At 41.9% G+C, this 26641-nt stretch overlaps 1 protein-coding gene across 2 annotated transcripts in view; it reads left to right on the plus strand.

The window, feature by feature from the left end:
• Positions 1-25605, plus strand: part of DTL (denticleless E3 ubiquitin protein ligase homolog) — a 33339-nt gene extending 7734 nt beyond the window's left edge. For both annotated transcript variants that reach the window (XM_054022211.1, XM_054022212.1), the window contains 9 exons: positions 1037-1152; positions 1976-2049; positions 3886-3989; positions 5199-5303; positions 9114-9226; positions 13977-14066; positions 16813-16951; positions 20809-21671; positions 25389-25605. In XM_054022211.1, coding sequence (XP_053878186.1) covers positions 1037-1152; positions 1976-2049; positions 3886-3989; positions 5199-5303; positions 9114-9226; positions 13977-14066; positions 16813-16951; positions 20809-21671; positions 25389-25457 — 1673 coding nt within the window. In that variant the 3' untranslated portion in view covers positions 25458-25605. The remainder of the gene's footprint in view (positions 1-1036; positions 1153-1975; positions 2050-3885; positions 3990-5198; positions 5304-9113; positions 9227-13976; positions 14067-16812; positions 16952-20808; positions 21672-25388) is intronic.
• The last annotated feature ends 1036 nt before the right edge of the window (positions 25606-26641 follow it).

A 26641-nucleotide genomic window follows, 5' to 3' on the forward strand; every position in this document is an offset into this window, starting at 1 on the left:
ATCTGGAGGAAATAGCTCTTGGTGCATGCTGTTCTCCATGCCTCCACTGTACCCATGCTCTTGCCAATCAGTTGGGGACTTCAACTCACTGGATCAGGCAGGGAGGAAAAAAAATTGTTAGAGAAATATCCAAGACTGGAAAGGAGAGTGTGTGAGGGTTAGGGCTGTGAGCTGGTAGATGTCCTAACTGCTGTGATTACTATCAAAAGAGGAAATATCTGATCCAAGAACTAGCTGCCCGAGATTTTACTTCACAGTTGTCTGACTCTCATGCAAGAAACGACGCCATAACATTGGTTTTAAACCTCTTCAGCACTGACACGTGGGCAAGGCGCTCTCACTAAGCTGCCCATATGTGACAGAACTCAGACTAGTTGTAGATCAGTCAGATGGCTTTGTAAGGTGCTCAGACACCATGGTGATAGGTGCAGGAGTGATGGATGAACAGAAAACTGAGTCTCCTCAATGAGATTTATCAACTTCATTGTACTTGGAACCAGACTGGAGAAAGCACTACAAATGTACTGTGGGAGCAATCCTGCACTGGACTAGATGATCAGATGTATTTCCCCTCACAATTTAGCTAACGTTAATGAAGTGCTATGTAAGTGCTAACTTTTAGAAACTTGACACACACTGTATTTAATAAACCTCATGACTGCATGTTGTTAAATCAACAGGATTTAAATGTATTAAACTGATACTTCATTAGTGAAATTAATTGTAGAACTCACTGTCCTAAAGGGCTAACCATGGTTTGCACTTCACTTAATCAGGAAGAATTTAACCTATTGAAGAGTCCTGATCGTATGGCAGCTATTGCAATATACGCTCATGTTCTTTATTTCCTGCTTCTATTCAGCATTAGAAATAATTGAAAATGCTTGTTTGCAGAGTATATGAATGAAACTAAAGGTCACTCTCAGTCACTTCCTAGAATGTATTTCCACTCCGTGTCTATTTTTATTAAAACTATGTCTGTAAATGGGAGCTAATGTAGCAGTAATAAGTGAGGCTTCCTGGAACTGTCTTTCAGATGGATTTTACAGGCAGGTGAATCAAATTGGAGGAGCCCACAACATAGTAGACAAGCAGATACTCTCCAAACCAAAGAAGAAAAAGCAGAATCTCAGAGGACTTGCCCCTTCAGTGGTAAGAACTTGGAAAGTGAAAGAAATCTAGGACTCTACTTCCCAAAATAGCATTTTGTGTTGCGGTAGCTTTGCAAAGTAATGAACAAGAGAGCATCTCAACTGTGGAGAGCCATCTAGTTTGAATGGGATAGAAATGCTGATAAACTTATATTCTTCAAAGCCTGATCTCTATCGTTGTTTTATAACTAGATGCTGTGATCAATTTGGGTCACCTGTGTGGGGAATTAACTATGAGATCCAGTTATCCTTGAGCAAATCACATGTTCTTTCCTTGCCGGGTATGCGCTTGTGTTTTTTTTTTTTTTTTTTTGGAGGGATCATTACTCCATTCCTAAGCTTCTAAGATTGGCTTTTTCAGGAAGCTGTTCACACTGTCATGCTTTGATATTTATAACTCATGGGAGTAAGAGTTGTGCCTATTTCATCTGCTAAATGCCACGGTGCGAGAGCTCTACTATGTCTAATCTGTGAGGAGTGTTTTCAAATCTGAGCCCAATCCCATTGACCTATGTGGGAATTCTACTTGCGGGGCACTTGCAGGATCAGAACCCGGTGTCCTAAATTGCTACTAGCACTCCTGGGCCTCCTGCCTATGGTGACTAAATTGCTGGGCAACAAAAACTTTGTGACCATGGTGGAGTCCAAGGACTGAGCCACTACTAAAGCAAGACTGAGGCTAGTTAACGGTTTGGCAGAACTCAGAAATTGTCTGTCTGGGAGGGAGAGTGAACTGATTTCCCAAACATTCATGCTGGCCTTGAACTTTGCAGAGAATCTCTACTGACTCTGACAGAAAACAAATAGCTTTCTTTTCCTTTTAGGATTTCCAGCAGAGTGTGACAGTGGTGCTGCTTCAAGATGAACACACCCTTATCTCTGCAGGAGCTGTCGATGGGTAAGGAGAGAGAGAATGGATTTTTTTTCTGAGTTAATCTGAATTTTCCTCTCAGCGGCACGGGCAGAAACTGAACAGAAATTGTATGGGTCCCAATAGATTTTACATATTGCTTGAATCAGAGTAAATTGCTGGTGAACATCTGAAGTGTTACTGATTGTCCATCTAACAAAATCTAGAGTAGACAATAAGAGCCATGAATGGTTCTAACAAGAGGCAAGCTCAGGCTCTGGTATTCTGGCACGTGGGCGGGTGAGATACCTTGTTTAACTGCATAGGGAAATTCACTCTACTTGCCAATTAGAAAGGTCTCTAACAATGTTAATTTTAGATCTAAATGAGACTTGATAACATCACTTTTAAGGAAGCAATGCACTATAATAGCAATTTTTCATCTGTCAAGTTTAAAGTCCTCTACAAAGGTGGGCAGGCATTTCCCCCATGTTACAGGTGGGAAAACAGAGGCAAAGAGCAGCTAGGTGGCTTTCCCCAAATCACTTAGGGTATGTCTACACTGCAATTAAACACCTATGGCTGGGAAGTGCCAGCTAACTCGGGCTCAGGCTGTGAGTCTGTAAAATTGTGGTGTAGATGGCTCAGGCTGGAGTCTGGGCTCTGGGCCCATGTGACGGAAAGGGTCCCAAAGCTCAGGCTCCAGCCTGAGCCCAAACATCTACGCCACAATTTTATAGCCCCGTGAGCCCGAGCCAACTGACGTGGGCCAGCTGTAGGGGTCTAATTGCAGTGTAGGAGGCCTTCTGACTCCAGACCAGTGCTGAGTCTGCTGGATTGCATCACCACTTCTGAATGTGTTTCTTACTCCTCCTTACTGGGGATTTAATTAGTAGGGCAAGCCATGAATTAAAAAAAAAAAAAAAAAATTGTCTTGGAAAGAGCACTCTTGTAAAGGTATGTTAAAATTATGGGCCTTATGTGACAAATCTCTTTAAAAGCCTAAAAAGGTGTCCTAAAATGGGTTGTGACGGTGAACCCAAGGTATTGCTGCCATTCATGACAAGTGGTTGAGTTTTCTTTCAAGCTTCATAACCAAGTACCAGGGGGATGCTGTTTTAATTGTTCTAGCACCTCCATTTTTGTTTAGGGGAAGGTGTCAGACTACTGGGTGGAAATATTATTCTTCAGATAATGAGCTGTGGCTGGATATGTGTGAGTGTGCAGGATAAAAAAAACAGAGGGTGCATTTTTGGGGTGTGAGGTCGGTTGGTATATCTTGGAGTGCTAATAAACTGTCCTTCTGGTTAATATGGAGATTACCTTCTCAGGCTCTGATCCTGCAACCACCTCCCCGTGGCCAGATCCCTGCACACAAGCAGAGTGCTACTGAAGTCAACAGGGTTGGGGTCCACCTGCATGGAGCTCATTGCTGGGTCAGGGCCTTCATGACAGAGAGCAAGGAAGAAGCTTGAAGGACTTTTTCAGTCTGACTGTCAAAATATCAATGCATCCTCTTTATTTTAGTTTTCATCTGAGAAAATTAACTTAGTTTTTTATCTCATTGGGTCAAATTACATCTTGATTCTCTCTGAAACCTAATTCTTGGACTGGAAAACTTCCATGCTTTAGCCTTAAATATATATTAGTTGCAAAAATAGAACATTCTGGAAGGTGAAAGGCAGCCAATGACTCCACTGCCTAGCCCAGCAATCTCAGTTGTCATTCTCTGAGCAGGCCTCCGCTCTGGTTTGCTTCAGTCATGTTGCATTTCTAGATTCACTGGATACAAGTGGTGGGGAACCATCCTCTTATTGCTGTAGAATGCTTTTATCAACTCTGTGTAGCAGGTGTAGAAGGAGATGCCTGTATCTTGAATTTCAGTGTAATCAAAGTATGGGACTTGCGCAAGAACTACACCATGTATCGGCAGGATCCGGTGCCGTTCAAGTCATTCTGCTACCCTGGGATCAGCACTCGCAAACTGGGTAAGCAATTGAATGATGTTACTCCTCAAAGTTTTAGGTTGATCTGAAAAATGATGTGAAAGAAGATGGCTTGGAGGGGGTTCATATCTTGTGTCAGTGATTTCCAGATCTGACTGGCCTGGTTTAGCAGGGCTTTTTTTTTTTTTAAACAGCCAGCACCATAAATTCAAGCAGAGATTTGAAGTTCAAGCTGTTTCTCCTGCTTCTGTATCATCAAACGAGTAATAATAACTCCTGTGGGCCTTTCTAGTGGGATTGCACAAAAGTAACTGGGTGGAGAACATGGTCCTGCAATTTGAACTTAGCTAACTTGGTGATGATGAATGAGCTAAAACCAAATTCAGCTCCTTCTCTCTTTGTTGTGTGGGTTCTGCAGAGCCAACAGGGGTACAACACAGTAAAACTTCTATTGGTCAGAAAGGTAAGCAGCTCTAACTCTGAATACACACAGGGAGCAGATCTACTGAATAAGAAGGTGCTATTTTTACATGGTAGCTTTCTTGACTAGAACCTCACTTTAAGGCCCAGCTTATTATAAAAATCTTGATTTTGTTTCTGCTGCTCTGCACTTACATTGATTAAAATCCTTGTATCCTAACTCCACAAGACTAGCATACTGGATCGGACCAGTGCTCCATCTGGTTCAGTATCGTGTCTCTGACAGTACGAGTCCAGTACCAGCTGCTTCCAAACAAGATGAAAGAAATCCTGCAGCAGGCAGTTATGAAATAATCTGCACACAGGGAACGCTTTTGTCTAACCCTGGAACCCTAACTAATCAGTTAGAGGTTGACTTATGCCCCGAAGCAGGAAGTTTTGTGTTCCTTCCAAAACTCTTGGTGGTTATTTATTTAATCTTTTACTGTGTATAAATCTGGATGTTCTTGTTACCCCTGTAAATCCAACTTTACAAGTGCCTGTGAGATTGCTGCTTTTGAAAGTCCGGCTTATATAGGTGAGATGGATGGTTTCTAAACTTCTCCATAAAGTCTTGGGAGAGTTCAGGGGTGAGAAGATGCTACATCAGTTCTAGAAAATTTGATCCTCCAGTCACTGTGCCCTCTGAAAAAAGAATATCCCAGTAACATCACATGTAATAGAGATGCCCAGAATTGTGCCCAGAAGCCTTCCACTTGGTTTTTCTTGTTTGTTTGTTTGGGGGTTTTTTTGGATTTACTGGTTATGCAGAACTTCTCTTTCTGTCTCCAGGATATTCTAGTCTGGTTCTGGACTCCACTGGTACCAGTCTGTTTGCTAACTGCACAGATGACAATATTTACATGTTCACTATGACAAGTTTAAAGACCACTCCAGGTAAGAATGATACCTGTGGAAACAGTTGCCAAATGCCTAGACTGACACTATAAAATGCAGCTTCTAAGTTTCAGCCACAGGTTAGGCACCTGCTAAAATCTGGGGTCAGGATGGCTCAGGGCATTGTTAAAGGGATACAGAACTCTTCTTGCGCATCTAGTTCAAGTTGGGTCCAGGTCAGTAATGAAAGTAAAGTTGATGTAAACGGATGATGATTTGGTGGCCTGTATGAAATTAGTTTGGTCGCAGCCTGGATATCCACACCGCAGAAACCACCGTCAAAACTGGCACTAACTGGAACTGGTTGTTGGCAGTTTTGGTAGAGAGTCCAAGGATGGGAAAAGTTTATTCTGTCTTTTAACCCTGGAAGACTGAAGTGCCATTTGTCCACCTACCAGGCACAATGTGGATCGTAGCAATGCAAGCTTTCCCCATCACTTGTGCCCTGTTTTGGAGGGACTGCCTGAAGGAATGAGAAGCCTACTTATTCCTTTGTATCTTCTGTGACTGCCTACAAAGAGCCTCTGTTACGATATCTGTTCTTGTGATGTGCTCAGATCCATCATGATGGAGTTGGGATAAAAACTAGGAACTGGACTGGAGTCACTCAGGCCATGTCTATGCTTACCTGAGATCAACACTGCTGTGATCGATGCAGTGGGGGTTGATTTAGCGGGTCTGGTGAAGTCCTGCTAAATTGACGGTAGAGCGCTCTCCGGTCGACTCCGGTACTCCACCGGAACAAGAAGAGTAAGATATGTTGACGGGAGAGTGTCTCCCGTTGACGCAGCGTAGTGTAGACACCACAGTAAATTGACCTAAGCTACGTTGGCTTCGGTTACATTATTCACGTAGCTGGAGTAGTGTAACTTAGGTCAATTTACAGCGTAAACAAGTGTAGTGTAGTAGTGTAGACAAGGCCTCAGAGACCACAGCTACCACATTAGGAATACTTGGCTTCTGGACATTACCCCTGTAAAGCACACTTTAACCAGTGAACTCGGTTGAAATGCCCCATGCTCTAGTGCCATTTCTGAACTCTAAAGTTACATTAAGTCTTAATGTATGAGTAGAAAAAATGCATGTGGTCTGATGATAAATTGTCTCCAGAGATCTTAAGACATCACCATTCTGAGTTGAGTTTTTATAACAGTCCCCAGAACACTCCTACACTATATGAGGTCTTCAGCAGAGATCCAGGCTATCTTTTCAGATGGCTTTGGCTGTGCCTCTGTGACCTTTGTGCTAACACAATGATTAATGAATTGTGATGCACAGAGTTGCTTCTGTCAGAGACAGACAAATGCTTCACCGCAATAAGCAGTGACACTTCTTACTAGATGTAGCCCAGTCAATGGCATTGTTTTAGAATTTCTAGAGACTTTTCTTAGTCACTCAGCCAACGGAACTCAAAAGAACAAGGAAGGGGAAGGGAAGAGAATCTCCTTCAGGAAGACAGCCCAGTGAGAATGCTTCCAGAGCTGAGCAGTAGTGTCAGTTCTCAATATTACCCAGATTAGCTGCTGATGTCAAATATGCTATTTCTCAGCTCTGGAAGCATTTTCACCAGGCTGCCTTCCTGCCTCTTCAACTGCACAGCACAGGAGAAACATAAGAATGGCAAGCCTGGCCACTTGGAGAAGAGAAATCACAGATCAGATTTCTGTGCTAATAAACGTGAAGCTCTGCATCCGAGGGGAGGGGTTAACTAACCAGAAACAGCACCATCATGTTAATTTATCTTTAGTTTGTTTCCATACAACCATCCTTAGGTCTTGTTTGTTTAAATAGCAGTCACTTCTGTAGGGAGGGCGTAAGATTGGGAGGCTGGGTGAGGAGGTGTCTAGAAGGATCTTTTCTTTTATTTTTTCCCCATACTGTGGAACAGAAAGTCTGAGTTTTAGTAATATTTGCTGTGCAGCCCTCAGCAAGTCATTCCACTTTTCTGTCTCCATTTCCCATTTAGTGTTTAAAATGGAGATGTTGACACTGATTACTATCCCCGAGGAAGATTAATTAGATAATGTCTATATAGAGCCTTAAACTCATTCTATTCTATACAAAAACTAAATAATTTATTATTCCTGTATAAGGTTTATAAATAGAGCTGGGCAAATTTCTTCAGTTGAATAGTAAATTCACAGAAAAATGCAGTTTCAGGGAGACTATTCCTGAATTAATGTGGAATTCAGCAAATAGTTTTGGCCACGTAAAAAATGGGGGGTGGAGAATGGAAAAAGTCAGCTGTTCCTTTCAAGATTTCATTTCAAAATGAACTGGTTCAAACTGATATTTTATTTTGAAATGATGGTTCCACTCGACCCAAACAAAATTTGTTTGGTTTTTATGTTTTGGTAAAAATCTGAAAAAAATCAGTTTTGGTTTAAAACTGAACACATTTTTGGGGCATTTTTCAGTTCAGCCACAGAATCAATTATTCACTCAGCGCTAGTCCTAGAGGGACAGGACAGTCTCCAGGCTGGCTTTTGATTTTAGTCACTAGCTTCTATTGACTTCTATGTAATGACGGATCAGCATTAGGAGGCAAATCTTGATTCATATTATTGGTTGCAAAACATTTCACTGTTGTTTCAAAGAATTCCTAGCCAAACAGAATGTGTCCATCCTATTCTGAGCCCTGCAGAGGGCAGCAGACTCTTGCAGATTCACTTCAATAACTAGAAAACCAGCAGGGTCTGCTGTTGCTTTTCTCTTTGTAGCTGGGTCTGAATCAATTCTGTTCCCTTTTAATTTGGAGGAGGAAGTGGGGAAATGGCTCCTCAGTAGGATCTGTCCCTGTTGCCAGTGTGCAGGCTCACGCTGCATCCTGTCACTCTGAACACTGCATTGAAACAAAAGCTGGCAAGAGCTACAGGATCTAGCGGGTTGTGGTGACCTTTGTAAATGCAAGTTCATGAAATACTCCAAATACAAACAAACTTCCTTGAAATAGAAACTGTAAGTGGTTTCCCTGCTAAACTGCTACTCTAGGTTCTTACTGTATTGCTGCTGTAAATCAGACACCACTATGTTCACAGTTCACTTCCTAGCTCTGTATGCCAGTGTTGGCAGAGGGCCTCAGTCACGTATCCTGCTAAATTCGGTAACTTGCCCTTTCTACCTTGATAAGAAGCCTGGGTGTAGAGTAGCCGAGTGCTCTAGATCTGTGTGCTGCTCCCGTGTTGGCTGCTGGAACTTCCGGTTCTTGGCATACCAAGGATTGCAGCTATTCAGGGCAGTAGTTTCATGGCTTAATAGTTCAGGTGAGGTGTTACTGGGACTTTAAAAATAGGAAAGCGACCAGTGTCTCTGAGCCAGCACATATTCTCCTTAAGAAATAAAGCACTGGCAGGAAGAAGGGGGAGGAGCAAATGTCTCCTCCACTGTTTCAGTAGAAGCCAGGTCTTAGCTAACAACAATTATTGGGTGCCCCATTCTTTTTTTTTTTGGGGGGGGGGGAGAGTTGCACTCATGGCCCTGAGAATAGGAGACAAAGAGGCTGACTGAGGGACCTGGGCTGGGCCCAGAGGAGGTCCTTGCCTGGAGCTGTCACACGAAGGAGAGGATTTAACAAAACTATTACATGACTGCACCACTGTGCTGTGCAGGGGCAAAAGGGAATGGTGCCTCCTGCTAGCTAGTGGATGAAACTTGGGGCCCTAAAGCAAGGGAGTCTGTATAACCACTGCCTTTTGAGCTATGTGAACAGGCAGGAAAAGCCTGTAATGTCAGCCCTAGTTGTGTAATCAGCTGAACTACAGAATTATGTTCTGAGTTTATTTATTTTTATTACTTTTTTTTTTGTCTCAGTGGCAGTCTTCAATGGACACCAGAATTCCACCTTTTATGTCAAGTCTAGCACTAGCCCAGATGACCAGTTCCTGGTTAGTGGCTCAAGCGACCAGAGTGCGTACATCTGGAAGGTGAGACACTTGAAAGAAACCCAGACACAAAGCCCCAACCTGACGGCCCAGAATTGTTCTGTTTTCTCCTTTTGTTTGCTTTCCACATTCACATAGTGAATGGAGATGAGTGGGGAAGAGGGTCCCATTTAAAGCAGCACAGGCTTAGTTCCTGGCATGTTGTGCCCAAAGTATACAGCTGTCAAACCTGAATGTAACTATTAATGTAAAACAGAGCTAACCTCCTGCCACCATTATGTCTCTCATCACTGCTGATTATTGTAAGTTGCTGATCTTAATCTGGTTTTAATGGGCATTAAAATCTTCTTTCTGTTTATTCAGCAGCTATGACAGGTAGAAGGTTCTTGGTTCATATTTAGCAGCGGTGCACATTAGTGGAGTCTAACAGCTTAATTGTTTTAAGGGGCACTTTTTTTTTCCAGTTCATAAGCTCTTGGTTCAGACATAGCTTTTTCTCATGCTTAATTTGCAATAGTTAAAGCCTTTGTATTATGGCAAGGGCTCAGCCAGAACCTTCAGCAAAATTCCGAAATGCTGGCTGACAGCTGAGGAGCTTAGTCACTTGGCATCTCTAGCTGACGTGTAGGAAATGCAAATGTCACCATGTTAATAGCAGGGCCTTCAAAATGAGAGAAGTTCTGTTCCCCGCTGTGTCGTGTGGGGAGGGATTGTGGAGTTTCATCCACGCAGAAACGTGGATAAGAGAGGCATTCTCAGACAAAGAGACAAATGGGTACAATCTTTAGGTGACTGTTTGTGTAACTCTTCAGATTATGCTGTTTAATGCTGCAATGAATCCTGGCTGGGGTGTTTTTCAATACCATACTACTGTTCCTGCGGTAAAGTTTGAGGCATATTGATTGTAAGAGCAGGAAATCAGTGAATTTGGAATCCTGTCTCTGAACTGGCCACAAGACTTTTTTTCTCAATCTTAGAATTGTTATTGCTGTCTCCATTTTACATTAGCACCATTGGCCTAAACTCAGCCACTCTCTTGCAGGAAGCTCCTGCCATTTCTGATCAGTATTGCTGGTTTGCAGGGTAGACTTTTTGCGCACACACACCTCACCCCTGTATATTTATAGTTCTCTTACTTGGATTTCCTTATCCTGTAAGCTGCCCTGTGGTGGTAGATTTCAATAGATAGGAACCTATTTAAGTACCAACCACAACTTAATCCACATTAGGGTGAATCTTCACTTTTATCTCTAATATTGTGTTCCATGCCCAAACCGTTTGCCAACTCCCCTCCCCCAAGTAACCCTTTCATGGCACTGTGCAACCTCTACACGGTCTTCTGTTGCTCAGAGGCAAAATTCATCCCCTTACAGGGGATAAGAGAGAGCTATTTAAATGTGGCTCACCTGACCTATATCCAGTCAGCCAATCTGCTTCAAACACACTTGCATGAGCGCTTCTGAATTCCTTGGTTTAGTTATATTCACTACCAAACGATGTATTTGATGTGATGCTTTCATCCTGCCCACCCCTAACTTAACATGTACCTTCTACTATCAGGCACTGGCAAAGTCAGCTGTCTGAAAATTGAACCTGCCCTGCTTTCCCAGCCTGCTCTCTTTTCGTGATGGGTTTGGAAATAAAAGCACAGTTAGGAGTGCAGAGTATGTACAACAGCAGCCTTGGTTCAGGCTCGTAGCCATTTTGGGTCTGAGAGAAGCGTTCTTGTAAGGTTCGTGGCTGCTTCTTTAGGAGTAGCAGCGCCGCAGTGATGTGTTTGCTTTCATAGCAAAACTAATAGGTATCCCCTTAGGCTTATCTTCAGTGGTTCGTAACGTGCCAGGCTTATCCAGCAAACCGGCTGTGTGATCTTGCATTGCACATTTCAAGTCCATGTTTTTAAAAAGGTTCCCTGGAAACTATGCTGGGAACGGCACAGGAATATTTAAGGGCTTCATAAAATTCAGAAAAAAATGGATTTAAAATCCATCTGTTTATTTTTATAAGATTCCCAGTGCTATAGCATTTGGATGCCAAACATTAATTAAAACAAATATACAAAGGGTGGTCAGGTGACCATTATTATGTTAACTTCCTTTACAGCCAGGTGGTTCCATAACTATACTTTTCTTTGAACCATCTGGTACTGGCCACTGTCAGAGCAGACAGGATACCAGATTAGGAGGACCCTTGGTCTGACTTAGCATCACACTTCATATATTCCTGTGTAGTCTGATGTGTACATAATATAAGACATATCCTGAATCCCAATAGATAGCCAATCGCCTATCAGTTTTTATACTTATATGTACATTTTGGCATCCTATTGACATAATAAAACATGGGGGACAAAGCACTTGCGATGCTGATTTAACCAGAACCCAAAGGATACAGCATCAACAACCTAGTTTGTACTCTGTTCCTCCCTCCCCCCTCAAACCCATTCAGATACAAATGCCTTGTATCTCACTCGCACTGGTGGAAATTATGTACAGCTTCATCAATGTCAGTTAAATTATATCAGTGTGAAAACAGTACGGGAGCAGAATCTGGCCCAGTGAGAATAATTCTCTCCTTTCGCCCTCTTGTCAGTAGTCAAGGATTATTAAATGTCTTGCTACACGCAATAAAAATCTATTAAATGTAAACTAAGGTGTTCTCTATACCAAGAACTCCTTCAGTTTATTCCTTAAATGGGATTTTAGTTTCCATGGTATTGCATGTTTTGGCAGAGAAGGTTATATTCTCAACAGAGCATTTAATAGATATTTAGTCAAGTGGTTGCCTCCACCATGCCACACACATCCTTAAAAAAAAGCCTGTTATGAACCATTTAGTTCAGACAAACTTTAAATACTCTACTTAAGAATCTTAACTACAGCTTTTCAGGCTGCCATGGCAAGAAATAAAAGTTTGACAAGAAAAGGAAATTGACCAAGAAACTAGAAACCCTCCCTGATATTTTGCATTTATCTTTGTAAATCTGTGTATAAAACCACCTTTTCCCACTTGCTAAAGAATCTATTAAATTTACTTAGTCATCAGTGCAAATCCCACATCTAATGTCACATCGCTACTGGTGACTCATAACTTCAGGAAACCTGCTGAAAGTCTGCAAAATAAAAAGAACCTTAAATCTGATTTCTTGCTCTTGCTTGGTTGTGGCAAGGCTAATATTAGCCTCAGCTAAGTCAGTCTCTGGTTATTGGCTGGTCTCATGAGCTGTGATAAAGATTGGGTGCTGTCATAGGTCAGGATAAAGGTGTATCAAATAGGGGTTCAGTTTCAAAGGTGTATCGGATTGGGGTTCCGTTTAATCAGTGTGTGTACTGTATCGTCTCAGAACCTTTTTTTTTTTTTTAAAGGAACCTTGACAGTGTTGCTATCTTATTATGAAGTTAATTATAGGTTAGCTGGCTGTAAGACACACTGGAACTTGCCAACTACATGAACAACTAGCTCTGAAGCAAGTAGTAAACTACCAAATTCTGCTTCTTTTTGGAGTAGGTCTTGGGTTTAAGACTTCCTGTTGCTTTATAAACGTCACCTTCTACTCAGCATAGAATCTGAGAAGTCAAACTTGCTTCCAACAGGAGCTACTGGAACCTTAAATGGACCATGCTATTCAATGTAGCAATGTGCTTGTGCAAGGCGCTGGATTGACATCCCTGGAGACAAGTCCTATGTAGAGCAGAGAGTCCTGTGCAAGTTTTCCCCGGCACTGTCAATACACTCCATCCTGACCCAGCTGCTTCACCTCTAGTAGCGAAATGCTAATTTGTTCTTAGAGCTTATTCAGTTCCTTGCCTTTCTGCCAAGACGGCCAACAGAGTACTAATTGTGAGGGTGTGTTTTTTAGATGTGGCTGTCAAGTCCATGAGGAACTGGACTGAGGCCACCAACTTATTTCACATAGGCTACTCAGTAACTGTCAGGCAGTAACTACTTTTACTCATGTCATCGGTGTGAAATTGATTTCTCCCCTGCTTTGAGCCATTCAGTTCTATGTGGAGCATTGTTTTCAATAAATGCAGAGAGACTGTGCTGAATTCTTGGGAATAAGTGATACCTTCCAAGATACAGTAGAACCTCAGAGTTACAAACACCTCGGGAATGGAGGTTGTTTGTAACTCTGAAATGTTCATAACTCTGAACAAAATGTTATGGTTGTTCTTTCAAAAGTTTACAACTGAACATTACTTAATACAGCTTTGAAACTTTACTATGCTGCTTTTAACCATCTTAATTTAAATGAAACAAGCACAGAAACAGTTTCCTTACCTTGTCAAATCTTTTTTTAAACTTTCCCTTTATTTTTGGTAGTTTATTTTTAACAGAGTACTGTACGGTATTTCCTTTTTTTTTTTTTTTTTGGTCTCTGCTGCTGCCTAATTGTGTACTTCTGGCTCCAAATGAGGTGTATGGTTGCCAGTCAGTTCGTAACTTTGGTGTTCGTAACTCTGAAGTTCTGCTATACCTAGGCATGGAGGATAGGCTTGTGACTGAAGTACAGGCATTAAGGAGATCTGTGTACTCTTCTCAACTCTGCCACAGACCTTCAAGCATGACCTTAAGCAAGCAATTCTAATCTCTTTGTGCCTGAGATCTATATAAAATGGGGAAAATACTTGCATACCTCGGAGGGTGTTGGGAAGCTTATTTCATTGTAGAGTGTTTTGAGATCCTTGATGAAAGACACCATAGTATTCTACATCAGCAGAGTGGAGCCTTCCTTAATGATGCTTTTGATGCAGAAATCCAACTGATTTTAAATTGTGGATTGTTTTTTTAGATTTCTGAGCCCCATCTTCCTCCCATGATGCTCCTTGGTCATTCTCAAGAGGTTACCTCCGTTGCCTGGTGTCCTTCAGACTTCACTAAGGTTAGTTTCTAGAAAAACTGTGTTTTGGAATCTCCTGTGAAACCAGTGAATGAAGGACCAGATGTGATCACGATAGTGTTTGTTTTACAAAACTTGAGGGGGGGTGTTTTGACCGGCAACTGAATCTTCTCTGTATGGAAAGCCTTATTGAAAAGAGAATGGCATAGATGAACTGGCTTGCAACACTCTTCTCTTCACATAGAGTTAGAGCTAATCGGAAATGTTTTCATGAAAATTCCTAAGACGGTTTAGTGCTGTGAGTTTAAAGTCTAGATAATTTTTTTCATTTTTTGAAATATTCCACAGATTTTTTTTAAAAAATCAAAATTTTCAATTATTTTTCATTTTTAAAGTTTTCTATTTTGATAAACGCTACCAAATGACTAAGCCAACCAGTCAAAATTGGTGATTACTTAAAAAAAAAAATTCTGCAAACAAAATAGCCATAAATGGTAAACAAAAGTTTTCAGTGAGAAATGGAAAAATTAAAAAAAAAAATAAAAATATTTTTTTGCAAAAATGTATGATTTTTGGGAGGGAGGCCATTTTTTGTGGTATCAAGCCACATTGCCCACACTATATTTTCAACCAAGTCCTCAAGTGCATACAGTATGATGCTGTCCTAAATTTTTTTCAGGTAATTTGAGTCCTTTGATAACTATTAGTAACTTGGAAAAGTCTGTTCCTGGAAATGTATGGAATCCTTTCCTGATGGAAATTGTTATGCTAACAAAAGGGTTGATAATTGATTAATCTAAATGTTATAGTGCCAAAATTTGAAGCCATTTCTTCAAGGTCTTCATATGCTGAGTTTTGTTGATGTCTTCTGCTGTCTGTCTACTGATATATTTGCCAGTCTAGTGCAGAGCAGTGAGAGCTTTAGTGGGAGGATGGAAAGAACATTAATGTCTGTTCTTTCAATAAGCCATATTGAGTCTGTCAACATAACTTCTAATTCAATGCTAAATCCAAGAGCTTCACTGTCCTGGACCATATCTTAACAAAAACGCAAGGGTCAGCATTAGTGGTTCCCCCATGTGGCCATCACTGGAGGGGAGGGAATTGTTGGCATGGGGAGTAGGGTTAAGAGACCAGTCTAGCTCCAAATCAGGAATAAGCCCCTCCCACAGCTATGATATCCGAGGAGTCCCATAGGGTTTCTTGCTGGCGGTTTCAGTTGCCCTTCTGCCCACCATTGTTACTCAGCTAGTTTCTCTAGGCATCACAGTAGGCCCTCAAGAGGGATTTGAATTAGGATCAGGTAGTGGCTTTGCAGACAAGCTCAAGAAATACTTTCCAGTTGTAGGGGTGGCATAGGAATCAGGGCTGGCTCTGGCTTTTTTGCCACCCCAGGCAAAAAAGCCTCCCGCCGCTCCCTGCTCCCCCCCGCGGGGAGCGCGGCCTCGCTCTCCCTGGCCGACCGGAGCGCCGTGGGGAGGGTGGCGAGCCCGGCCGGGGCCCCAGTCTCCCCAGCTGGCTGGAGCACCGGTGGGAGGGCGGTGAGCCCGGCCGCGGCCCCGCTCTCCCCAGGTGAGCGCCGCCCCCCTCCAGGTGCCGCCCCAAGCACATGCTTGGAGGGCTGGTGCCTGGAGCCGGCCCTGATAGGAATTGCAGTGCTGGATCAGACCTATGTTCCATCAAGTCCAGTATCCTGACCATAGTAGCATGGGAGAAGAAAACAAACAGGGCATTAAAATCTGGGCCAATGTAAAAGAAGTCAAAGGCAGTTCAGAAAGGAGTGGGGGGTTAGGCAGGTACTCGAATGCAATGACAAGAAACTTGAAGTTGATGCAGAGGAGATGAGGAGCCAATGGAAAGACTGGAAGAGGCAAGTGATGTGGTCTGAACCCCAGGCAAGGAAGACAAGCCTACCAGCAGAGTTTTGTAGAGCTGATGTTGGTGTTGGGGAGGCCAGGGGAAAAGCATCTTGATTACTGTGAACATAGGCCATAGCGCTTCCTTTTTTACTAATTCCCAGGTGAATCACTGTATATATAGCACAAAAGGAGATCAATAAAAGTTCTGATGCCTGTTTGGCAGGTTCCACTGATTATTTGGAAGCGCAACATGCCATTATATAGGGATCTGCTGCACCTAAACTTTAGTCCTGTCTCTTGCTTTTCTGTACCAAGTGCTACTGACACTGGATGATGGCAAAGTCTGCTTAGTGACACAATCCCTTTCCAGCGTTTATCCTTGCTCCAACATTACCTATTTAGAACACTGCAAATGTTTGTCCCCAAGCAAGGAAAGGTGAGGAGTGAGAGAAGGAGCATTGGACACTGATACAAAATGTTGAATTCATATCTTCTGCTGTCTGTTTCCTCTTGGAACATGAGCTTTGGATCGTGTCTGGATTTCTGCTATTATTTACTGAGTTACTGAAATGTCAATAAACAAATACTGTATATATTGGCACTTGTGGAGCAAATGGCTGCCTGCCACAGAATCTTCACAAAGCAAATGGGCAGGCTGCGATTTCTTTGCCATAAAAGGGGTAGATGGAGGCTTTCTCCTGTCAGATCACATTCAAGGGAAATAGATAGCTTTTTCCTCTGGTACAGTAATTAGACAGCATTTGTTTTTCGCTGGCAGTTCCTTTACCTATTTGTTAGTGGACAGGGAGGGCTCCGTGCAGAACACTTATTGGCACAGAGTACTGAGAGTACCAACTCTCTTGGATTGATTTGCCAGTGACTGTGGGACCTGGCTTCACAATGGTCTAACCTACTGATTTATGCTGTAGATCGCCACATGTTCTGATGACAACACTGTGAGGATTTGGCGCTTACGGCGTGACTGTGATAAGGAGAGACTGACATCAGGCAAAGTCAACTTGGTAGGCTGGGTCTGTCAGAAGAAACCAGAAGAGCAAAATGGAATAGGTAAGGCCCTTAGGGGTATTTTGTCCCACAACATAGGAACAGTACTTCAGAATTCTGTGTATTTACTGGTTCAGCAAAAGCTTTCCTATTGGCTATTGCTATTCATTTCTTTAGATATGTGAATTCATGCATTTGCCCAGGCCTGATGCACCATCCAGTAAATGGCTGGTATTGCATATGCAGCCCTGGAGCTTTTGAAATTTTCCACTTGCCCAGCAGATGAATTCAATTAAACAACACTGACTTCCTCTCTTTTTGTTTTTAAACAAAACAAAGCACTCCCTTTCTACAGGACAAGGTGCCTTTTCAACATTCCAGAACTATACACACCTGCTTCTAAACTCTTACATTCCATTAGAAATGTAATCTTAATTTGACTCTGTCTTGCTGTAAATTATTGTTCCGGCACAATACAGTAGTATTTACTGCAGAACTCAGACGTGCAGTTCAGTGATGGCTTTCTAAAATGCACCTATTCTTTTAACCACTGATGTGTGTACATGGAAATCTATTCACAGATATTATAAAATAAAGCAATAATAAATGCAAAGTGGAATATGAAGATAGCTGTATCAGAAATATTTAAAATTTGGACCAAAAATGAGTTGGCAGTGGCTGGTTGGTGTCATTTCCTGTGTTGATCTATCTCCCTCTACTGACTTTCCAAATGAGCTTCACCTTCATTGTTGTAAATACAAGTGGAAGGTTTTGTAATCCCCCTGACTAGGATAACATTAAAATTAGCTTTTTGCTAGTGCGTAACTGTCTTGCAGGAAGCTTGCGGGACAATAGGTGGGTAAGTGCCAGCTCTCTTCCATAGTTGCTCACCACACACATACACGCGCTTTGTTTCAGTGAGCTGCTGAGAAACTATTTCACAATGTATTCCCTCAGAAATAAATATGGACACTTGTGTCATCGAGAAACTTGAAAACCCAAAGCTGCCTGTACCCTGGATCTTTACAAATCGAATTTGGCAATTATACTAGATAAAATATGACTTCTCTTTGTTCTCTGTGCATTAAAACAACCCAGGAGGGAAGAGGAAGCACACAGACCTTGTGTATGCAACAGCAGGCTTCCTGCTGACCTTGGCTCTTTGAACACAAAACACATGCTGTTAGAATACGGGAGCTATCTGCAAACTGATTCATAGTTGGCTAACCAAATAGCATTTCAGGTCTGTTTAGATGAAATCTAGATTGCATCCTACCCATTTAAATGGAACAAATTGTGAAGTTGTGGCTATGTGTTGACTGTTGACCTGCACTGTGGCATGCAGCAAACACAGCTTCCTTCCCTTGGGAAATTATGTCTATAAATTTGCTAAGTGCTATTAATTTCTCTGCCCTTCATGTCATCAGAATCACTAGAGCTGGGCTGTCTCTTGAATTTGTGATTCTTTTGATTCTTGAAGCCCATAATGTTGCTGTAGAAAATGGATAGGGTGACAGCAAGAGAGAGAGAAATCCCCACTGTTAGTATACATTGTGCATGTATCTGTCTGAGTCCTACAGACATATACATCATTCATTTGACTGGCAGCTTGGAAGAGGCTTGCACTTAGTGTTAAATATAACAGCCTTGTAGAATTGTTGGGGAGTGGTATCAATGGCAATAGACTTGACTTGTTAATAGAATTTGAGGTCTGAATGTTTGACTGGTGCACAAACTGCTACAAAAAAGCTTGCTGCTTCTATTCTGTTACCCAGCACTGGGGATATAGGCATTTGGTAGCATCACAGGCTACCTTTAATCATCACCATCAATCCAGCATCTAAATCAAGATAGCTTTCACTTTTCCAGAGGTAGTGACTCCAGAATATATTTTTCAGACTGCCATGGTTGTGGGCAGCCACATCCTCATTCCAGCTCATCACCCCACATTTCTAGTGTATGAATTTGTAGCTAATCACTAGTGAGAGGGGGTTGCTGAGATCACTACTACCCTTCTTCCACATCTAAGAGCTTACATTTTAAGCACAACTAATTCTCCAGCTGAGATAATATAGTCCTGTAAGTAAGTGCTCATTAGGGCCAAGATTAAAAGACCAAATCTTAGCAATGACCCTGCTATGAGTTCATAATAACTTGTTTCAGTCTGGACTAATAAACATCATTGGGAAAGGAACATTTAACTCCACCTTGTGCTTTAAAGTGGTTGACATTTGTAGTCTACTCTGTTTGCTCAGTACGTGAATTTAAAGGTGTAAAGACATTATTGGGCAATATTATACGAGAGTCTTCAGGAAGGATAAGGATCAAAAAAAGCTGATGTGTAGTGTGTTACTGAGAAGTTATGTAGGCGTTTACACCATGCACACCATCTCACAAGCAAGTACAACATTCTAAATAAAATGGCACTTCATTCCCACAAGACTTCAGCACCCTAATTAAGTACTTTACCGCATAACAGCTAATGCTGAGAATTAAGAGTTTCAGACTAACTCCCTGGTATGCAGAAAATGTTTAGAGCCCTTTTGCTCCTTGGTGAAACAGTGTGCTTAAGGTAGCTAACGTGCTGTCTTATTTAACTGTACCACCTCAAGTTTAGGGCCAAAAAGGTTCCTTCAGATACATGACATTTCAGCATCTGAAAAGCAGACATTGGACACACATTAGTACATCGTCTCTCTTCAAAGTAAAATATCTCTTTTGAAAAACAGCTTAATAATTACTGATTTGTTTTGGCCTGAGATGTAGCTTAAATGCATGCTGCCCTCAGATTTATTGTGGGATTCCTGGTACACAGCTGATAAACACTGATGACTATGCTTTGCTTTACAACGCAAGATGTGGGTATGCAGTTGAGTAGATGGATTTATACGCAGTTTATTTCACAACATGCTGATGATTTCAATAGCCACTGTGCTATACGTACATGGAAATTGCTTATTTAAAAAAAAAATCACTCATTTGTCATGGCAACCAATCCATCAGTTACTTCTATCTTTCTTGGAATCTAAGACCTTGTACAAGATGTGGGGAATTTCTAGCCTGTCCCTTTGCACTGTAAATAACTGACTGCTACCCAGTAACCTATCCTTGCAGAATATTCTCCAGCAAAAGGATAATAGTAGGAGAAATGTGAAACCTTTCTTAGCTCCCACCTTATCTATCTTACTGGTGTATGAATGTCAAAGCCTAGTTGGGACAATTATCCATAATGGAGAGCATTCTAATCAAAGGCTTCATCTACATTACAACTAGTTGTGGGACTGGGTTGCAATGTCACCTGACCTGGTTAAAAACCACTTGTAAATTGTAATGTAGATGGGATCGGATCATGTCCCCATAACTGAACTAAAGCTTTGGACAGGTCTGGGTTTAAGTGAGCTACAGGGACACGGGTCACATCTACAATACTTCTAACTGCACTAAATCCTGACTCAGTTATAGCTATTGTACAGATTGGTCCTCAAGGAAAAAATAATTGGGCTGAGGCACTTTCTAAAAATATGCTTCCCTCTCTTCCCATTGCGGCTGTGTTGGGAGGTCAATGACTAAAATATGTCTTGATCCTTCCGTCCATTTTAGTCTTCTAATTGCAGCTCTTTTAAGAGGTGCCAGTTACAACTGGGGTAGACGAGTGCCATCAAATAAGGATCCTATGTTCTGTGGAGTTTTCAAAAGTGCTCAGTATTGGCCTAACTCTGCTGCTGTTGAAATCATGGGAGCTTAGAGGTGTTTAGATCTGGGGTGGGGAGCATTAGACAAATAGGTAAGCTGCTAAATTCAGATTCTGAATGTCCCAGAGTCTGGTGGGCTTCTTTAAGGTCTAATTTTAATCTGTCTCTCTTCACTTGCTGTTGCTGTACTGTGTCACTCACTTGACTGTTTTGTTTCTCTTCCATCAGTAGTACCAGTCAGCACGCAGAGAACTCCTGCAAAAGTCTCCATGGTGGGTAGCCCATGCATTTCCTCACCCCGGCCAGCAGCTTGTGCTCCCAGCTATGCTGGGGACCTTCCTCTTTCTACCAACACTCCAACATTCTCTCTCAAAAACCCAACAGTCGAGGCCCACACTCCAGCGAAGCAAAGCAAAGCCATATCAGGCACTTCTCCCAAACCATCATCTTCCACCAAGATGTCCATTAAATACTGGGTTACCAGGACTCCATACTCCTCTCCACCAGGGATGGGAACAAAGACGCCTTCACCAAGAAAAGCCTTGGCAGAGGTCACACAAGGTCTTCCAGAGGCAGTTGGCACCCCCGTAACACCACACTCACTGTTTGAGAAGCGAGCCAAAAGGAGGCTGGAGTCCAGCAAGGGAGATCACATGGGGCAGAAGTGTCTGAAAGGCTGCAGTTGTGTGACTGAGCTGGACCCAGTGGCTAAAAAATCCAAGCTGGATTTGTGCTTCTTGGCAGCAGGCCAAAAGGCCTGTAATGAAGACTGTCTGAGCCTTGCTGAGTTGAATAATGGAACTGAAGGCTGTGGCCAGAGCCCAAAGGAGACATCCCTTCCTGAAAGCCCTCTTAATCAGGCAGGCTTCCAGACTCCCCCTCTTCCTTTAAAGAACTCCTGCAGGAAAGGGGCTGATGTGCTGGACAAAGAGAACAGTTCACCTGGGGAAAAAAACTGGCTGTCTGCAATGGGAGAGAAGCTGAAGACTAGTAAGGCCAGTAGCCAAAAAGCATCAGGCAACAGCCCCCCATCCTCTCGGAGTCCCAGCACAAGACAAGAGGCAGCGACTGCAGCCAGTCCATCGGGATCTGTAAGTAGACTAGGCATGGTTACAACAGCAGAGAAACGGTTGAACTCTGGGTTCTGTTCTCTCCTTGCTGTGTTGCACAACTCCCATTTGCAACTTGTGCATCAAAAGGAGCATCAGACCTCATTGCTTGTGGGGAGGAGGGGAAGGGGAGAGGAAGGAAGGGAAATTTGATATAACAAGCCCCAGTATCTCTGCCATTCAGGGTAATGATGTTATCCTTCAGTGCCACCTGTACTCTTGGGAGAGAGAAACAGAACTGGTTTTGCTCAACTGAAAATGATTTAGAACAGAGTACTGGAAAATGCTCATTATCTATGACACTGGCACTTACAATGCACTTCTACTCTGAAAATAACAACAACACTTACTTGACTGATCTGCTGCTTACATTTTTTTTATCTTTTTTATCTGCCCACTTACATGACATAAATTGGCCCCCACTAGCACTGCAGACCCAACCCAGCTTTTGGAGAAAGTGCGCTGAATTTTATTCTAGCTCTTGTATCAATTTGTAACTCTGTAACAATTGTGGGACTAAATTCTACCCTCGGTAACATCTGTGGAAAAACCATTGAAAACAAAGGGATTGCACAACTGTCAGAGGGCAGAACTTGGCCTGCAGACTCCTTACTATTTGTGTTGTGCAAGAAAGCAGGAACCCAGCATGACTTTCTGCATTTGCAGAGTGGTTAAAATGGTTGGCATATGAGGAGTTTTTTGTGCTTTAGAGCAAATTCTCAATTTGCATGTTGTCACTGAATCAATATACATGGAATCCCATGATGCCTGTAACTTCCGAAATCAGTTTTCAGAGGACTGCTGAGCTTTGTTTATAAACCTGATAACTGAGGTATGATTATTACAATCTTTTAAAAAAAACGAGGAGTCCTTGTGGCACCTTAGAGACTAATACATTTATTTGGGCCTAAGCTTTCGTGGGCTAGAACCCACTTCATCAGATGCATGAAGTGAAAAATACAGGAGCAAGTATAAATACATGCAAGAATGGGGGTTGCTTTACCAGGTGTGAGGTCAGTCTAATGAGATAAATCAATTAACAGCAGGATACCAAGGGAGGAAAAATAACTTTTGAAGTGGTAAGAGAGTGGCCCATTACAGACAGTTGACAAGAAGGTGTGAGTAACAATAGGGAGAAATTAGTATTGGGGAAATTAAGTTTAGGTTTTGTAATGACCCAATCACTCCCAGTCTTTATTCAGGCCTAATCTGATGGTATCCAGTTTGCAAATTAATTCCAGTTCTGCAGCTTCACGTTGGAGTCTGTTTTTGAAGTTTTTGTTGTTGAAGAATTGCCACTTTGAGGTCTGTTATTGAGTGACCAGAGAGATTGAAATGTTCTCCTACTGGTTTTTGAATGTTATGATTCCTGATGTTAGATTTGTGTCCATTTATTCTTTTGCATAGAGACTGTCCGGTTTGGCCAATGTACATGGCAGAGGGGCATTGCTGGCACATGATGGCATATATCATATTGGTTGATGTGCAGGTGAATGAGCCCAGATGGTGTGGCTGATGTGGTTAAGTCCTATGATGGTGTTCCTTGAATAGATATGTGGACATAGTTGGGACCGGGGTTTGGTTCCTGAGTTGGTGTTTTTGTTGAGTGGTGCGTAGTTGCTGGTGAGTATTTGCTTCAGGTTGCGGGGCTGTCTGTAAGCGAGGACTGGCCTGTCTCCCAAGGTCTGTGAGAGTAAGGGATCGTCCTTCAGGATAGTTTGTAGATCCTTGATGATGTGCTGGAGAGGTTTTAGTTGGGGGCTGTAGGTGACAGCTAGTGGTGTTCTGTTACTTTCTTTGTTGGGCCTGTCCTGTAGTGGGTGACTTCTCGGTACCCTTCTGGCTCTGTTATTTATTAGTTATTTTTCCTCCCTTGGTATCCTGCTGTTAATTGATTTATCTTGTTAGACTGACCTCACACTTGGTAAAGCAACCCCCATCCTTTCATGTATTTATACCTGCTCCCGTATTTTTCACTTCATACATCTGATGAAGTAGGTTCTAGCCCACGAAAGCTTATGCCCAAATAAATTTGTTAGTCTCTAAGGTGCCGCAAGGACTCTTCATTTTTTTTGCTGATACAGACTAACATGGTTACCACTGAATACAATCTTTAGTTACACCAGAATTTGAAACTTGATGGTAGAATAGAATTTGGCCTACAAATTATCTTTGAAACTGTCATAATGACTAGGGCTTATCTTGGTAAAATCCCTTCCTATCGACCTAAGTTTTGTCTCTCACCAGCATTTGGGCTCATACAGAGTGCTAACAATACAGACCATTCAGTAATGCACTTCAGAGACTTAGTCCTTTCATGATTGAATGTCTTTCTAAACAACATACTCTAGCTCTGCCTCAGGTTGGTCTTGATGCAAATGAAAAATCTATGGCCCCAGACTAAATGATCATAATGATGTCTTCTGGTCTTAAAATCTATGAAATTCTGTATCTGGTGCAGACAGGGTTAAAACTAGAGCCTCTGGCTCTTCTCATAGAACAGAAGGGTAACTCAAGGATTTTAGCAAATGTTTCCTGTCACTAAACAGAAGAACAGGAGTACTTGTGGCACCTTAGAGACTAACAAATTTATTAGAGCATAAGCTTTCGTGGACTACAGCCCACTTCTTCGGATGCATATAGAATGGAACATATAATGAGGAGATATATATACACACATACAGAGAGCATAAACAGGTGGGAGTTGTCTTACTAACTCTGAGAGGCCAATTAATTAAGAGAAAAAAAAAAAAAAAAAAAAAAACTTTTGAAGTGATAATCAAGCTAGCCGAGTACAGACAGTGTGATAAGAAGTGTGAGAGTACTTACAAGGGGAGATAGTCAACGTTTGTAATGGCTCAGCCATTCCCAGTCCTTATTCAAACCGGAGTTAATTGTGTCTAGTTTGCATATCAATTCTAGCTCTGCAGTCTCTCTTTGGAGTCTGTTTTTGAAGTTTTTCTGTTGTAATATAGCCACCCGCAGGTCTGTCACTGAATGACCAGACAGGTTAAAGTGTTCTCCCACTGGTTTTTGAGTATTTTGATTCCTGATGTCAGATTTGTGTCCATTAATTCTTTTGCGTAGAGACTGTCCGGTTTGGCCAATGTACATGGCAGAGGGGCATTGCTGGCACATGATGGCATAGATCACATTGGTAGATGTGCAGGTGAACGAGCCCCTGATGGTATGGCTGATGTGATTAGGTCCTATGAGGTCCTATTTTTCTCTTAATTAATTGGCCTCTCAGAGTTAGTAAGACAACTCCCACCTGTTTATGCTCTCTGTATGTGTGTATATATATCTCCTCATTATATGTTCCATTCTATATGCATCCGAAGAAGTGGGCTGTAGTCCACGAAAGCTTATGCTCTAATAAATTTGTTAGTCTCTAAGGTGCCACAAGTACTCCTGTTCTTCTTTTTGCGGATACAGACTAACACGGCTGTTACTCTGAAACTTGTCACTAAACAGGATCCCAATGTCCCAGAAGCCATACAAATTATTGCAAAGAACATAATGGTTGTCCTTTTAACAGTATGTAACTTGGCAGCTCCTCGGCATAGACAAGCTGTTGCAGTTATGGAGGGGAGAAGTTTAAAAGACTTTTACAGTGCGTGCAGAGTTTAACCTGGAAGAACTAGATGGGGACATCTACTGTCAAATACACATGTTTATAGTTGACTTGATCTCTTCTAGGTTGCAGTCACTTCAGTTTCCATGAGGAAGATCTGCACGTACTTCCATCGAAAGTCACAGGATGACTAGTGCAGTGTGCTGCATTTGAAAGGAACTGTAGCCCTGATTGTTGACACACTACTAGTGCTACCAAAAGTGGATTTAGCAACACAGAAGGAGGAAGACACTAGGATTAGCCAATGCATTGTTGGCCCTTAATAAAGTTGGATTTTTTTTATTCTCTTGTTCTTTGAATTCTTTTATAAAATCTGTTACACTTTGTAGCCTCAAGTTAGTTCAGCATGAAACTCGTAGAATGCTAATTAATGGAAACTCACGCCATTAACATGAAGTAGGTGATGGATTTTAAAATATATGTTTTCTTTTAACACGTCACTCAGTTAAATGTTCCCCCCCGTGAGTTCTTTTTCACATGGCATCTGTGAAATGCTCTAGTTATCTTTAGAAACAGCATCTTTGATGTATGTTATTAACATAGTCAAATACAGCTTGTCAGTTGATATTTGTTTTATGATGTCTGATCTTGAAACTTTTGTACTTAAGAGCACTATGCAAAACACATACCATCTCCTTTTGATAGCAGCTGAATAGAGATGTCTTGGAGAAACTGTTGTTGCAAATAGACTGGAGCCACCATTTCTGCTAAAGGATATTTCTACAGCTTGTTTTTCTTGTATAGCAATGACTCTCCCATTTCAGCAAAGAAGCCTGTAAATGTGACTTAACTTCCTGTAAATACAAAACATTTTAATGTTCCAGAGTGTCTGTCTTACTTTTCCAGTGGTGCATGTGGTTCTTGCAGTGTGAGAAAAGATACAGTATAGCTATGGGCATTTTTGCCTTCTTTTTAAAAAAAATTCCCCTCTCCCACCATCTCCCAAGTTTGCTGCTTTCCATACTCCAGCCTCTGCTAGCCCAAGGACACCCATGATAGTCTTGTAACCATGGAGAGCATGGCTGTCGAGGCTGGAAGCCTGATCGCCCCTTTTAAATCAAGTGTTGTCAAGGTCAGTTAGAAGTTATAAGATTTTAGTCTATCCCAAACAAAATTGGCTTTAGGAGAAAGCATTCCATACTAGCTTATTGACCTTTTATGGACGTAAATTGTAGCATAACTGTCTTGATGTTAGAGGCAGAAAAAAAAACCCACTTCACAGAGTTTAGGTTGTAATACTAATATTAATGCTTAAAAGGCTTGGATTGGAGAATAATGTATATAATTGGGTAGTGTGATTATGGTTGGCTGATCCAAA

This window comes from Malaclemys terrapin, chromosome 3, assembly GCF_027887155.1.
Source record: "Malaclemys terrapin pileata isolate rMalTer1 chromosome 3, rMalTer1.hap1, whole genome shotgun sequence".
NCBI lineage: Eukaryota > Metazoa > Chordata > Testudines > Emydidae > Malaclemys > Malaclemys terrapin.